Raw genomic sequence first — 14,086 nt, forward strand, 5'->3', positions numbered from 1 at the left:
TTGACCGATGATTGCATTGATGCGTCTGCTTCTGCACTAATTCTATCACCATATTTCACTTTCTCCTCATCTAGCACCAATGTTGGTCTCCCACACTATAAGAAAAAGGCGTAAAATACCAAAGACTAAGGGTCAATTCAGACGTACCACAACCACACCACAGCCACAACCACACCACAATGACGCCGTGTGGTCGGGCGTATATTTTGTATTGAAAATGAATAATCCAATTGACACGTGCCAAATTTTGCCGTTGTTATCGATCACCTGTGTAATACGACCACATCGCAACCACATCGCGTCGGCAACGCCGCCACACGGCGGCGGCACCGCGGCCACCTCCTCTCTCTATTAACTGCATACGACCACGTGGTTACCACATCGCAACGACAGCGACAACACAACCACATCGACATTTCGTCGCTGCCACAACGCAACTGCAAAAAGCCGCTGTCACACTATTCACACGTAACCACAGCTTGACCACATTATGTCGCTGCGACGTGGTGTGGTTGTGGTACGTGTGAGTGAATTGACGCTAACCTGAGATATTCATCGAGCGGCCCGTACGGCACATACTCGAGCACCATGGCGGTGGGCGAGCTCAGCGTGATGCCGTGCAGCTTCACGATCGCGCTCTGCTGCAGGCACATCCACTTGCTGGCTAAGTCCATGAATTCCTGAAATTAGGTGATAATTAATTGTACGGCTAGGTCACGGAATTGGACAAAATACACTATCAAATAGGCATCAAATGCTGTTCAGATGATGCACGAGCTTCGAAATGTACAAGGATAAAATTAAATACTTAATATGTCTAAAATACTACATCTACCACAAAAAACTAGAACTTTTGCCATCAATATCATCATCAGCCCAGTCACCGCCGCCGCTGACGGCCGCTGCTACCGCCACCTTCCACTCCCGAAGATAGGCCGAAATGGCCACAAAACTGAGGCCTGGGCCTTCTGTTGTTTAAATAAGGATATTTATTTTATATTTACCGTTAAATACATGATTTTGTCTTTGTGTAGAGTTTTGAAGGCAATGTCTAATTTCTTCTGCTCGTCTAACTTCCATATGCCCTTCGATGTAACCGTTATGCCGCCTTTGCCTATTTTAACATAATCTGAAAACAAAACAACACACACATTATTTATCTAACAACTATTCATTGAAACTAATAAATCTATTACAGCTTTTATCAAGAGTTATTGGTAAAATGTAATCGTTTCACTGAAGCTTTCATGAGCTGAATTCAGATAGTAAACAAGATCATGATCAGCATCAAGCAACAAAAAAAACATACTTTTATTTTTCGACTAAATCGAAGCATCATCATAAAACGATTTTAAAGTGTTTGTAGAAAATTGGTTCTTAGAATCGTAACATAATCTAGAATTACCAAGATTTGCGAGAATACGCGATCGAAGCAGTTTGGCCTTTAACACCGGAAGTGATAAATATGTCGTCGATAAATTTTATTCCACGACAACTATACAGTAAAAAAACAATTCCTATAAGTACTGACGACTTTCAATAACCCCAAAGTAAACCTTTGGAGCTTCTAATCAGGCAAACATAATTTATAATTAACTAATTTTATAAGCGTCTATCAAGGAGGCCCATTTTTTAATTGTAACCTTATGAAAATGCCATGTTAAATGCAACGGACCAAAAATAGTGATACAAAGGTTGATTAATTAACCACAAGTTGGTTGATTATCCACAAGTTCCGTACCTGGATATAGGAAGATGTCGTTTGGTTTCAGACACAGGGAGCTCTGATTGTTTCTGAGGATCTCTGGTAGTTGATTGGGGTCAATGTGCTCGCCTTTCTTTTGTTTCTCACGACACAGTAGCAACTGCGACACGTCTGGATAAAAAAAAACATATATCATGATCAACAAGTTATAATTATCGAAGAATCGATAACAGCTGGGTTAAGTTAGACTAATCGTTTGGTATCCAAAATTAGGAAAATGTAGATATAAGAATTGGTAGGCAGCCTATAATGGATTGTTGGAAGTTTAAGGACAGAATATTTTGGTTCTCATTGGGAAAGGTCAAGAGTAACCGATTGTTGGCTTATAATTTAGTACAGCATGGCTTTATAGTTTTTTTTTGTTGTGATTGTATTTTTATGCTGTTGCTTTCCGAGTGATTAATCGTTGTTCCTCAAACACTTCATCAATCAAGAATATCGATTACTTAAACTTTACTATTTTAGTTCACGGAATAAGAGCTTACAAACTTTACTTGAAACTGATGATTGAAGTTTATTACAACGATTGTTCGTAAATGTTCGTCTAATAATAAGGAAGACCAAGGGAAAAGTTGGAGCTCCTTAGGACTAATCGGTTCTATCTCCCGCATTACACATATATCGTGAGCAGAAATTTACTAATTAACAAATATATATTTTAAAGTTAGACATAAAACTGGAATTAATGTTTATTGAAAATTTTATCTTATCTAAATACAAGTCTCTTATCTAGTTCATTGAATATCAATTAATTATTTTAGGCATAATTAAGAATGCGACATCGGATAGTGAAGGTTAGTTTCATCATAAATCTCTATTTAATGAATAACTTGATTTTGGAATTGAAACTACATGCAAATAGAGTTGTTATAATATGAGATTATTAAATCACCTAATGTATTATATATGGTGTGCTAATTATCGCTAAAATTAAACCACATGATCAAACAAAATTACTTTGTTCAAAATATCCGAATAAAAACATACGTTTACGTTTTTACAAAAAAAATATAGTTACGAGTGATTTTCCGCCAAAAATTTGCAATCGGAAATGCATTTATCTTAGGATATTCTCATGTTTATGAATTTCAGGTACTCTTACTTCGGTATACACTAGTTACAATACAAATAGTTCGGTGAAGTTACTCACCATACTCTGAAGGGGGTATACAGTAGTCCAGGTAAATCTTGCCGTCTTTACTTCGATAGTCGTCGAGCAATTGTCGTATGTTCGAATAACTCTTATCCATCAACGTGAATTGGCCGTCTGAGTAATCTATCCTATAGGTATTTGGTTTACTGAAACAATTAAACAAGCATAAAATATTTGGGTTTGTTTTATGTCATCAATTTGGCTTACCATTGGCACCAAATACTTAAATTTATGTTGAAGTGAGATTCTTTGAAGTCTTCCTCTAAAGCTATATTGCTGTAGAACTTTAAAACACTTCCGTTGATTTTACAAAAGTAAAAAACCAAAAATATACTGTAGAAGGACAGTGTGTTGTGGCGGTCCTTGGGGGATGTCTTTGGCCATTGAACGATTACGGGCTGATGATGAAATATCTATTATGTAAAGGACGAATTTTCACACATAAGATGCAATACTCACTTGTCTTTGCATACATCTAGGTAGTAGACGTCGTATTCGTCTTTACACTGCCTCAGAATGTACGCTCCGTTCGCGTTCTTACTCTTCTCTTGCAGCTTGCGGTACGAAAACGCACCCCTACAACATTATAAAGTTAAATTAATAAAGCAATAGGACAAGAGACTAGAAGACCAAATAATGCAGTGGTTAGTAGGTACATTGAACGTCTAGGATAGACGTGGGGTACGTATGTAATAAAAAAATATATATTAGTTTATAGGTAGTTAAGTAAGGAAGATTTTTATTCGAGCTTCGCTTCGCTTCCCCTTTGAAGGATTGCCCGGTATGAATTACGGGATATAAAATAGCCTATAGAATTCGTGAATAACGTACAAATATAGGATTGATATCATTTTGAAGTCGGTCTAATACTTCCGGAGCTCATTGCATAAAAACAAACAAATCTTTCCCCTCTTTATACTATTATTGTAGATGTAGAGGACTCACCCAACAGGGCCATGGCACCGCATTCGGTTGAGATACACGAGCGACGGCGTGGGGTCATCGATGGACAGGTTGTACGTCCATTTCTGGATTAACCTGGAATAAACATGTCATAATTGATACTGATGTACCGGCGGGCCTACTAAAATATCTTTGGACATGAAATTAGTGCAGTTATCGCATTTTGAAGGAAGTCTGAGTCATACATTGTTTTGTGCAAGTGATTAGTAGATGCTCAATGCCTGGTATGTATGATATCTTCAAAAGTTATGCAAAATATGTATTATAGACGTGGGGTAGGGTAGGGTGGTCTTGGGCTGAGCTAACACAGCGTGACTCAGAATAGCTTTATTACATAAATGTTGACCTGTCAGCGCCGATTATCAGCACGATTGTATAATAACTAACATTTCGCTCGATCATACTAGATAGATAGATAGATAGATAGATAAATTTATTAAAATTCCACAAAAATCATACAAATTATAACTATTCTAAATATGTTATTTATAGAACTTAAATATACTTAATCAAACCTGAACTAAGGTACGCTATGTACTTTGTATCTCAGGTATGGTTAAAGAGCACATAATGTAAATAAAAAATCCAAAAATAATACAGTAAAATTTAGTTAATCCGATCTACCTATATAAAACTAACGGTGTAAAATATTAAATTTAACACACATAGATATAAAAACTAGGTTATTAGGTAAATTAGCAAAATGAGGTAAACAAAACAAAATTATTACAATACAATTTTAGACTAGTCAGCAAGGTTTTTATGTCAGCATGTGAAAAGAGTTGTCAGCATTAAGATTAATAAAACGGTGTCATACATAATAATTACGCAGGTAAATTACATATTACTAGGCTATTTTAAATTAGACCGCACGTAGGGACCTCATAATCAGTAGAGTTGATCATCTTCAATTCGGCAAATTTCCTAGCCGGACAGGCTTCCTCGCCGGTTTTATGGCCACTAGGTTTTTTGAAGCGGAGGCACGTCGCACATACTGGGGGCTCAGTTGTCTGGGGGCACTCTTTGATGGTATGGCCGACTTGTCCGCAGTGACCACAAGTTGACTCGGGCTCTCGGCAAAATTTGGCTGAGTGGCCATATTGCTGACACTTGAAGCACCTCGAGACATATGTGTAGTCTCTAACGGGGCATGATGACCAGTGAAGATATACTCGACGCTGTGATATCAGTAGTTTCCTTACGTCAGCTGGGACTTCCAAAATATAGTTAGAATATAGGCCTCCTTTCTTTCCTGAGAGATGACTTAGTTTAATATTGCTTACTATCGACTCTCGTTCTGAGTTTGGGAAATGGTCAGCTATATTCTGTTCATATAAGTAATCTATTACTTGATTATTACTTAAGTTATTAGGGACATCAATAATAACAATTCTTGGTTTCCGTTTGCTGACCTCTGAGATAGTTAGGCCAGAAGAGTTGAACTTTTCGCATTGCTTCAGTTTCTGGATATCTTCCTTTCTTTCAGTGCTTATAATGACACCGCCGTGCTTTGTTTTCCTTACGCTACTCACGTGCAGTTTTAATTCTTCAGGGCTGATAATTTTTTGGACTAAGTTTTTGGTATCTTCACTACTTTTTTCTTTATTAGCTGGGAAAATGGCTATAGAGCTGGAGTTTGAAGGTCTAATGACCTGGTTGTTACCCTTTTTGATAACATCCGCAAAGGAAGGCTGGCTGCTTGTTGAAATCGGCTGATTCTTGCACACGTCTTGGATCGAAGTGTTGAGGGCTTCGAGACACTTTCGTACACCTCCTTGTTCATAAAGATGTTCAATCTTCTCCTGGGCTGAGATCGCGTGCTGCTTCACTGATTGATATTGCACAGCCATTTGTGAGGTCCCAGCACCAATCTTACGGCATAGGGTGGCTATTCGTAACTTCTGGTCCGAATTAAGTTTTCCTTCAGTAGAGATAATGCAGACCTCATTTAGACAACTTTCTATATGAGCCATCCATTTTTGAATCTCAGGGGTCGAAATAACTTCTATCACTGGCGGTTCTGGTTTTTCGTCATGATGCTGATGGTCCCTCGTGCAGGAAGAGGCAGGAGGGGGGCTCCGGGCAGTCCTGGAGCTGCGGTTGAACGGGCTCGCTTCCGCGTTCGACATGATGGCACAAAGTTCACTAGTCCATGTTAGTAACTCACTCTTGACACAGTTAAAGGAAATGCTGATACATGAACTAGATAAAATAATTCATGAACAATTAAATTAACTAAATCGACGTTCGCATGCGACGGCGGTCTAAGATATCATACTGCACCGTCATCGTAACGCCATTTCTACCTCTATCTCCATCACTAAACCTCCTATCTCCTCACCTATAGTACCCGTCACACAGAGACAAGAAGGACGAGGGCTGCTCTCAGAATAGTAAAGAAAATGGAAATGGCCAACGACTAATGCTTTCTCGCTGTACTCGTACGTCTGTGAATACGCCTTCCTTCTCTCGCTTAGCTCCTTACCTATAGTACCCGTCGCACAGAGACAGGAAGGAGGAGAGCTGGTCCGTGTGTGTGAACTGCAGGCGCAGCGGCGGCCCGTCCCGGCGGTCCAGCGTGAGCTAACACCACCAGCAGAGGCTGCTTCATACTTACATCATGCACCATCACACAGAGAGAACAAATGACGATCAGCGCCGGATGATGGTGTCTATAACGCTCCATTCGCGCTGCATTAAGAAACTAATGCTATCTCGCTCTATTAAGTCTGTGAATACTCCTTCCAACTCCCACTCCTTACCTATAGTAGCCATCGCACAGAGACAGGAATGAAGACAGCTGGTCAGTATGCGTGAACTGCAGACGCAGCGGCGGCCCGTCCCGGCGGTCCAGCGTGAGCGCGCCGCCCGCCGCGCGCGTCGCGCACACCAGCTCCGATATGCCGCATATGTCTGTCCACTGTTTGAGGAACTTCCATACATGTTGTCGCGAGTATATGGAAGCTTCTTCATGTAGCGTTATGCCGAATGCTACATGAAGCGTCGTCAGCGCTAACCTATCAACTTGACGCGAGAACGATCGCTTTAGTTACATCGATGGATGTTCTCAGCGCTGACGATGGTCAGCGCTGAGAACAAATGACGATCAGGGCCGGAGGTATATAAATCAGCCTAACGCTCCATTCACGCTGCATTAAGAAGCAAAATGAAAATGGCTCGCGACTAATGCTATCTCGCTCTGCGAATACTCCTTCCTACTCCCACTATTTAAGCTTGCGTTATAGCTCCTCACCTATAGTACCCGTCGCACAGAGACAGGAAGGAGGAGAGCTGGTCAGTATGTTGGAACTGCAGACGCAGCGGCGGCCCGTCCCGGCGGTCCAGCGTGAGCGCGCCGCCCGCCGCGCGCGTCGCGCACACCAGCTCCGATATGCCGCATATGTCCGTCCACTGCGGGGGAAATTACACTTATTAGATAGGTATAAATATAGGGATTTTTAAACTTCGCAGTCCCTGCTGGACCGTTATCGGCTTTGATAAACGCCAATATGTCGCTATTCACGATAATCACGTCATGTTCATTTAACGAGTTTATCTTCGTTGATAATGATGCTGTGCGACGTCTTTACAAAGCCCTTGATTGAACTGAAGGCGAGGCGGAGCTCGCGGGCAACGGCTATTTAAGAATTTGCATATATATCTTTACATTAATAGGATTAAGTGATTGTTTGTGTTTTGGTAAGATAAGATGTCGTAATTATCCAATAAGTTCAGTGTTGATCGACCTCAATTTATCGGGAAAACCCTACCATCTGTCATGATGCCAACTATCTTCGCAAATTGATAAATTCCATATTTATTACGTATCACACATCTGATGAAATTCAATGCTAAGTAGGTACCTACCGTTAGCAATAGTGACCAAATGGTCATCATTGTATCGACGTCACGGTTAACATAACCGTTCGGACTTCTTTATGACAAGGTTCCGCAGGAGTTAGATACTATCCAGATGGCTGACAATAGCTATACTATGCCCATGCCCATCTTATAATTGATTTTTTGACATTCGCTTACGCCTGGTAAGTAAAGTTGGTTTTCCTTTGAAGTCATCAAATATCTTTTGGGGATTTCGAATGTCAAAAAAGCATGAATAAGATGGACATAGTATAGTGGGGGAGAGACGAGAGTTCATACCTCGCCGGCGTCGCACATGCCGAGGCGCGGCTGGTCCGGCGCGGGCGCCACCTGCAGCGTGACTCGCGCCGCCTCCCCCGCGCCCCCCCGCCACGTCACCCCGCGGAACTCCTCGCGCAGGTATTGAGGAGCCATCGACGAGTGCTGCTTCACGTACTGGCTCTTTATGTAGCTGGTGGGGGAAAGGGGGGTGTTAATATGTTGCGGATTTTCATTCATGGAAATTATCGTTGTTAAGGGGATCCCTAAAGCTAAAATGCTAAAGTCGGCTTGATATACTTGATTAGATTGGAAAAACGGTGGCTTCTATCACATTGATAAAAATATATTTTGTAGCAGAGGGTATACTGAACATGTTAGTTGCTTATAAATTGGTGCAGGATTATAATAAGTATGTTAAAAAAAATTGCAAACACACCATGTCTTTTGCCATTTTTTGACTTATTATGAAAAAACCCTCGAAATCAGAGGGCCCATTTTCATGGAATCTTATATGTATGTGTAGGTAATTAAATTCTTAACAAAGTTACCTTAAAGAGTTGGATTTAATGGACCAGAAGTTAACTTTTTTTGCAAAAAACTAATAAATTCCGGTTTAAAAATGATGACACCGTGACAGATTTCAGATTTCTTCAGTCGTCGCCCTGGTCATAGAGAAAAGAACACTACGTTTTAAGAGATGGGAGTACAAGGGAAAAAAAAGAAAAAAATACTTGTATTATTTTTTTTTATTCACGCGTACTAACAGAGGGTACCAACAAAACAAAAATTATGACGTACAAAACTGCCAACATAGCCCCGCTGAAATAGTGATGTGCTTCTTATGGATATTTTTATCGATAACTAGTAAAAAAAAAAGTGCGAGTGTATGTATTACTTTAATTTCAGTTTTACACAATAGGATTTCAGTGTTACACAATGACACCAACGTTAAGTCTCGGTTCAACGTTATGTTATGTTCCTATTTGAACACAAAAATATAATCCATAAAATAAACTCGAGATTTTCTGTTCACGTAAGTGCTATGATATAATGTTGAAATAAAATAAAAGTGGAAAAATATAATTATATTTATTTATTATAAAATAAAGTGACTGCAGTAAGTCCCACACATGGAATTGTTTTTTTTTTCAATTGTGTTCTTAAAATGTTGTGGTAGAAAATGATTGCCACAAATTTGTTTAAGTTGATGTAGCTTTTCAATAGGCACATAAACCAGATCCTCCTTACCGGTCATCTTAACCCACTGTTTACATCTGCAAACAACATTTTTATAATTATTATTAAACAATTAAATATTATTTAAGTAGGTATAATAAAAGTCACTGGTAATTTTTGTATGGAGATCCGAATTTGATTTTCGCTAATTTCCAAAACTAGTAGACAAAAGTTGTTCTGATTGATGAGCTGTGCGTACTAATGATAAATAAAAATATCGATATCGATAAAAAAAACATTCATGCACTATTGTTGGTTGTGCCGACCCTCCAGTTATTTTATTAGACTTTAACTTTTTTATACATATAAATAATCTAAATCCTATGCTTTAGCCTTTAATTGTAGCTTACCTTTCCTCATCCAGTGGAAATTTGGCCATGAAAATTCTCTTTTGGCCATCTATACGACCGGCTAGCGGCTCTTAAACCACATATTTCACAAGTTTTATAAAACATAATTATTATCAATAATATCAAGCAAAACTAATAGTTAGGTACCTCCACACAAACACTGCACTTATCCACAGTTATAATAATATATAAATAACTGTTAAATCTTAATTTATTTATGATTTAAAATTATTTTTCAAACTAAACGATTGACTGACTGACACTGACAGAGACAGATGACAAAAGCCAAAGATGTCTATGATAGCGTAAAAAGTACTCTGTGAGCGGTGCTCGCCATTATTTTTCGTACGCGCTCCATACTTATTTTTTTCCAGACTATGCTTTCGCCAGACTGGCCCTGGTGGCGGCCTGTTAGGAGCGATACCCACGCCATTTTATTTTTTATCAAATATTTCACAAAAACTGATTAAATCAACAAATTATGACTACAAGTATTATAATACATATGCATTTGCTATGGAAAGTTAATTTTCTAATCATTTTAGATGCAGAAAAGCCGAAAATTCTTAGAAAACATTTCGCCTTTTCGATTTGTTTACATTTTTTACTATAGAGTTACAGATGCATAGATAAAGGTAAACATTGCACATAATGACACTCATTAGATTCTCCGAATAAGAACTATACGGTCAATGCAGTATGCCAAAGCGCGAGCCTGTTTATATTCTGAGGGGTAATTTATTTTATTTTAACGGTTGTGTATGGTAGGTAAGCTACACAATATACAGGGTGTTGAAAAGTAAGTTCATAATTTGTTTTATTTGAAACCAAAAACCGTAGTTAATTAAAAATATATATATTTTAAGATGTGGTAGTCTGTACACTACAGGTTGTTAAAAATAAGTATTTTTAAAAATTGAAGATCTAAAATTTACATAATTTTTTAAATCTATTTAACAAGCTTTGCAAAAAAGCGGTTAAGTGCGACTGTATCTCGCCATGAAAAAAATTAAATGTTTACTGTAGCTATGAATTTTATGCGTTACAAGTGGAATAAAATACCGCATAATATTATGTACAACTATGTAAGAGCCTAGTTTTTAAAAAAAAACTCATAAGAAAATATTAAATACACAGGTTTTTTAACCCCTGAAGGAAATAGAGGGGTGTTATAAGTTTAAAGTAAGGGCTGAATTTTTTTTTTTAATTAGGGTGATAGGTAATGTATATTTTTAATGATTTTTTCAAATAGATAAATGTTATACCATTTTTAAATTGCCATAAAATTACCTATAGTTATAGAAAAGGGCAGGGCTACCAGTGCCCATTCGCCACTGCAACCTAAAAGATCTATAAATTATGACTCCCCATGCCGAGTCTCACTCTACAGGCCCAGGTCTTTTATAAACCTGATATTACCTATACAGGATGTTGCAAAAAGGGTATACTGTGCCGAAAGGGTTTGACTCAGGGGTTATTCTGAACAACTTTTGTTCTCCAAGTTTTGGAAATTCTCGAAAAATAAATTCGGTCTCTATAGTAAAAAGTCACGTGATCGAATAAGTTTCTATGTAAAAGGTTTTGTTACGTGAATTTTCAAAATTGTAGAAGAAAAGTGGATCAGAATGGCACCTAAATCCACTTTTGGCTAAGCTTTATACCCTTTTTTCAATACCTTGTATAAAATATCGTCAGCGTCACCTTAGATCGTAATCATCGTAACTCCTCGTGACCAAATTTTAGAGGAGACAAAAATACTGTTTTATTTGTAGTTCTAGTTGGCATACTACCCACCTAAAGTTTTTTTTTAACTAGCCTAAAAATGATTTGTTTAGACAGTCTATCTTCCTGTTCAACCGCAGCCTGAGTGCCAGTGACTCAATGACTGAAAGGAGGCCATTAGTGCTCCTAAATAAATAAAGCAGGCCTGTAGATTATCTTTCAGTGTACCGACACATCTGATTGCTGTAAGAGCCTGATAAGCTCTTCGAACGAGTCATACCTCTGTGGTGGTACGGTTTCGACCTTTCGGACAGTCAGTTTGGCATCCGAAATGCGGATTCGAATAGTGGGTACAATACTTTGCGTTCGTTCACTGTCGGAGCAGGATAAGAACCACGGGCGAGTTGTTGCGCTGGCTGTTTGCTTAAAAATAGTAACCGCGTTCAACTCTATCCCCTAGAGGGCGAACCTTTAGGGCGGCTCTTGTATACCATCACTTGTCTTCTTATCTGCAGAAAATTGACAGAGGTCATACGTGTCTAACAAGTACATTAAGGATGCGAAAAGAGAGGGTTTGTTTTCACTGAAGAAGTTCAGTTGCGGAGTTCCACAGCGGTAGGTCTTGGACCCCTCTGCTGTGGAACTTGGCATACAACGCGGTCCTGCAAATCAAGCTCGCAAACGGCGTTAGCACAGTGCATTTTTCTAATGTCACACAGGTCGTGAGGTAGGCTGAGAGCCTCCTTCGGGGATGACATCCCAATGATTCATTACGAAAAAATTGCTGCCGCTGTGCTCGCCATGCAGTGCATGGGCTACTTCCGAATCTGGGGGGCTGTTGCAAAGGAGTCCGTTGCCTCTATACGGTACGGGTTCCGTGCGATCTATGATCCTTCCGGGAGCACCTGTCTTGTCAAGTCGAAGAGAATGGCTCGTATTCGACGCAACCTGCAGTACTGGTGGGATTGGTTGGAGGACAGGACAGCAGGAAGCTGCAGCAGCCGTCATTCGACGCATAGATGCAAAAAATAGTTGAAAGTAACTTCATGTTAATAAAATATTAGATCTTAATTTAACAACATAACATTGCAAAAAAAAATTAACATTGTTGAGTATGTTATTGTAATTTACTAAAGTAGTAATAAAAACAAAGGCTTATTGCATAGTTTTCGTTCACGTTCGCCTACATCGCACGTTGTATATGAGAATAAAGGGTATAATTACTAAGTTTTCTTGTTTAAAAATCACGGTTTGGGGTTTAGAGGAAAACAAATGGTAAAATGCGGAATACAGTTTTTTTTTTCGAATAAAGAGGAAAACATGTGAATTCAAAAAACGTTTCTATTGACACCAAAGAGTACTTTTCGCCGAGAAAAGTGGAGTTACAATGTTTGCGATCTAAAGTGATGATAGAACTAGAACTTATTTTTTCAGTTCACCTGCTGTTGAGTGAAATCGTAATTAGGTAAATGACTCCTTGACATGAAAATAACTTTTTTTTTATAATCGTTATAAAAAAAACCGTTTTTTTTAATACAGCAATATTTGTAGGTGTACTTACAGTGAGCAAAAGAGCGCAGCAAGGTGTAAATTTTTTGGTTTTTAAGAAACAAAAATATTATTTCTATCATATCCCAAATACACATAAGTACTTAAAAAAAAATACACACTCTCGCCTTGTACTAATGTACTCCCTTGCGGGGGTACTTACATATTATTATTTTTCTGGTGACCTCCCCATATCCCTTTGCCAGCTACGTAACCTTTTGTGACACTCTATATATGCAGAGTTCTGCAAACTACTGTTCTGCTTTTGAAACACCAAAAAAAAACAGGTCGTCTAACTAAAAGGTCATGTGACCAAAAAAAAATTATATGAAGAAGCGTTTTTTTCATGAATATAAAAAATTACGTAGGATAAAAGTTTTTCAGAGTGACGCCTGAGTAACGCCCTTTCGGCTAACTATACTTTTTTTATTACACGGGGGCAGAGTTTAATACAACACCCTGAACTATTAAACTCTGATAATATTTTCGCGATTTTTTTACATTCTGATTTCATTTCCTGGCTTAGAAATAACATGCTGCACACGTAGGTTTCGGCATAGTATTAAACCCTTTTTGCAACAACCTGTATAAATATCGGCACGGGTACGACTTTATATATAATTAATTACTTTACTTTACTTACTTTCAAATAAAAATAAATATTTTCGTATCACAAAACAATATTACTTACTTAGTATATTTTTAACAAAGTGGCATGTCTTCACTTTTATGTTTTCGAGTACTATGTTAAAATTTCATGTCATTGTCCGGAGAACGCCCCGCATACCTCAACCCCCCCTCACTAGATTTGACAGATTCTGATTTTCTTCCAGCTTTAGTGACAGCCTTAAACCAACATATAATCTAGATGCGTTATTGCCTGTAATTATATTTATTGCATTACTGATTCGTTACGTTATCATGGAACCTATTATGCCAAAGAACGGATCGCCGGTGAGAAAAAGTCCCACTGGACCATTGCGCATTGGAGAGAAGGCCTTTAGAGGCTGGATGAACAAGGCAGAGTATGTTCCGGCAGAGTGTTGTGATTGTGAGAGGACCGAGATAGCCGATGCCAAAAGATGGTCAGAAACCCATCATAGATTTATACGGTTGGAAATCGCGAGTCCATGACACCCGAGATAGAAAATACTACCAGTGGACGATTACTTGCATGCAGGGCCTATGATGATGATCAATATATCCAGG

The 14,086-nt window shown here is 38.6% G+C and overlaps 1 protein-coding gene across 1 annotated transcript in view; it reads right to left on the minus strand.

The window, feature by feature from the left end:
• Window positions 1–14,086, minus strand: part of LOC105395070 (tyrosine-protein kinase hopscotch) — a 28,475-nt gene that overhangs the window by 10,614 nt on the left and 3,775 nt on the right. Inside the window, exons 4-11 of the mRNA XM_048627843.1 lie at window positions 8,040–8,211; window positions 7,135–7,292; window positions 3,864–3,956; window positions 3,378–3,494; window positions 2,916–3,064; window positions 1,742–1,876; window positions 1,005–1,129; window positions 544–680 (exon numbers count right to left, since the gene is read on the minus strand). Coding sequence (XP_048483800.1) covers window positions 544–680; window positions 1,005–1,129; window positions 1,742–1,876; window positions 2,916–3,064; window positions 3,378–3,494; window positions 3,864–3,956; window positions 7,135–7,292; window positions 8,040–8,211 — 1,086 coding nt within the window. The remainder of the gene's footprint in view (window positions 1–543; window positions 681–1,004; window positions 1,130–1,741; window positions 1,877–2,915; window positions 3,065–3,377; window positions 3,495–3,863; window positions 3,957–7,134; window positions 7,293–8,039; window positions 8,212–14,086) is intronic.

Source organism: Plutella xylostella, chromosome 19 (genome assembly GCF_932276165.1).
Source record: "Plutella xylostella chromosome 19, ilPluXylo3.1, whole genome shotgun sequence".
Taxonomy (NCBI): domain Eukaryota; kingdom Metazoa; phylum Arthropoda; class Insecta; order Lepidoptera; family Plutellidae; genus Plutella; species Plutella xylostella.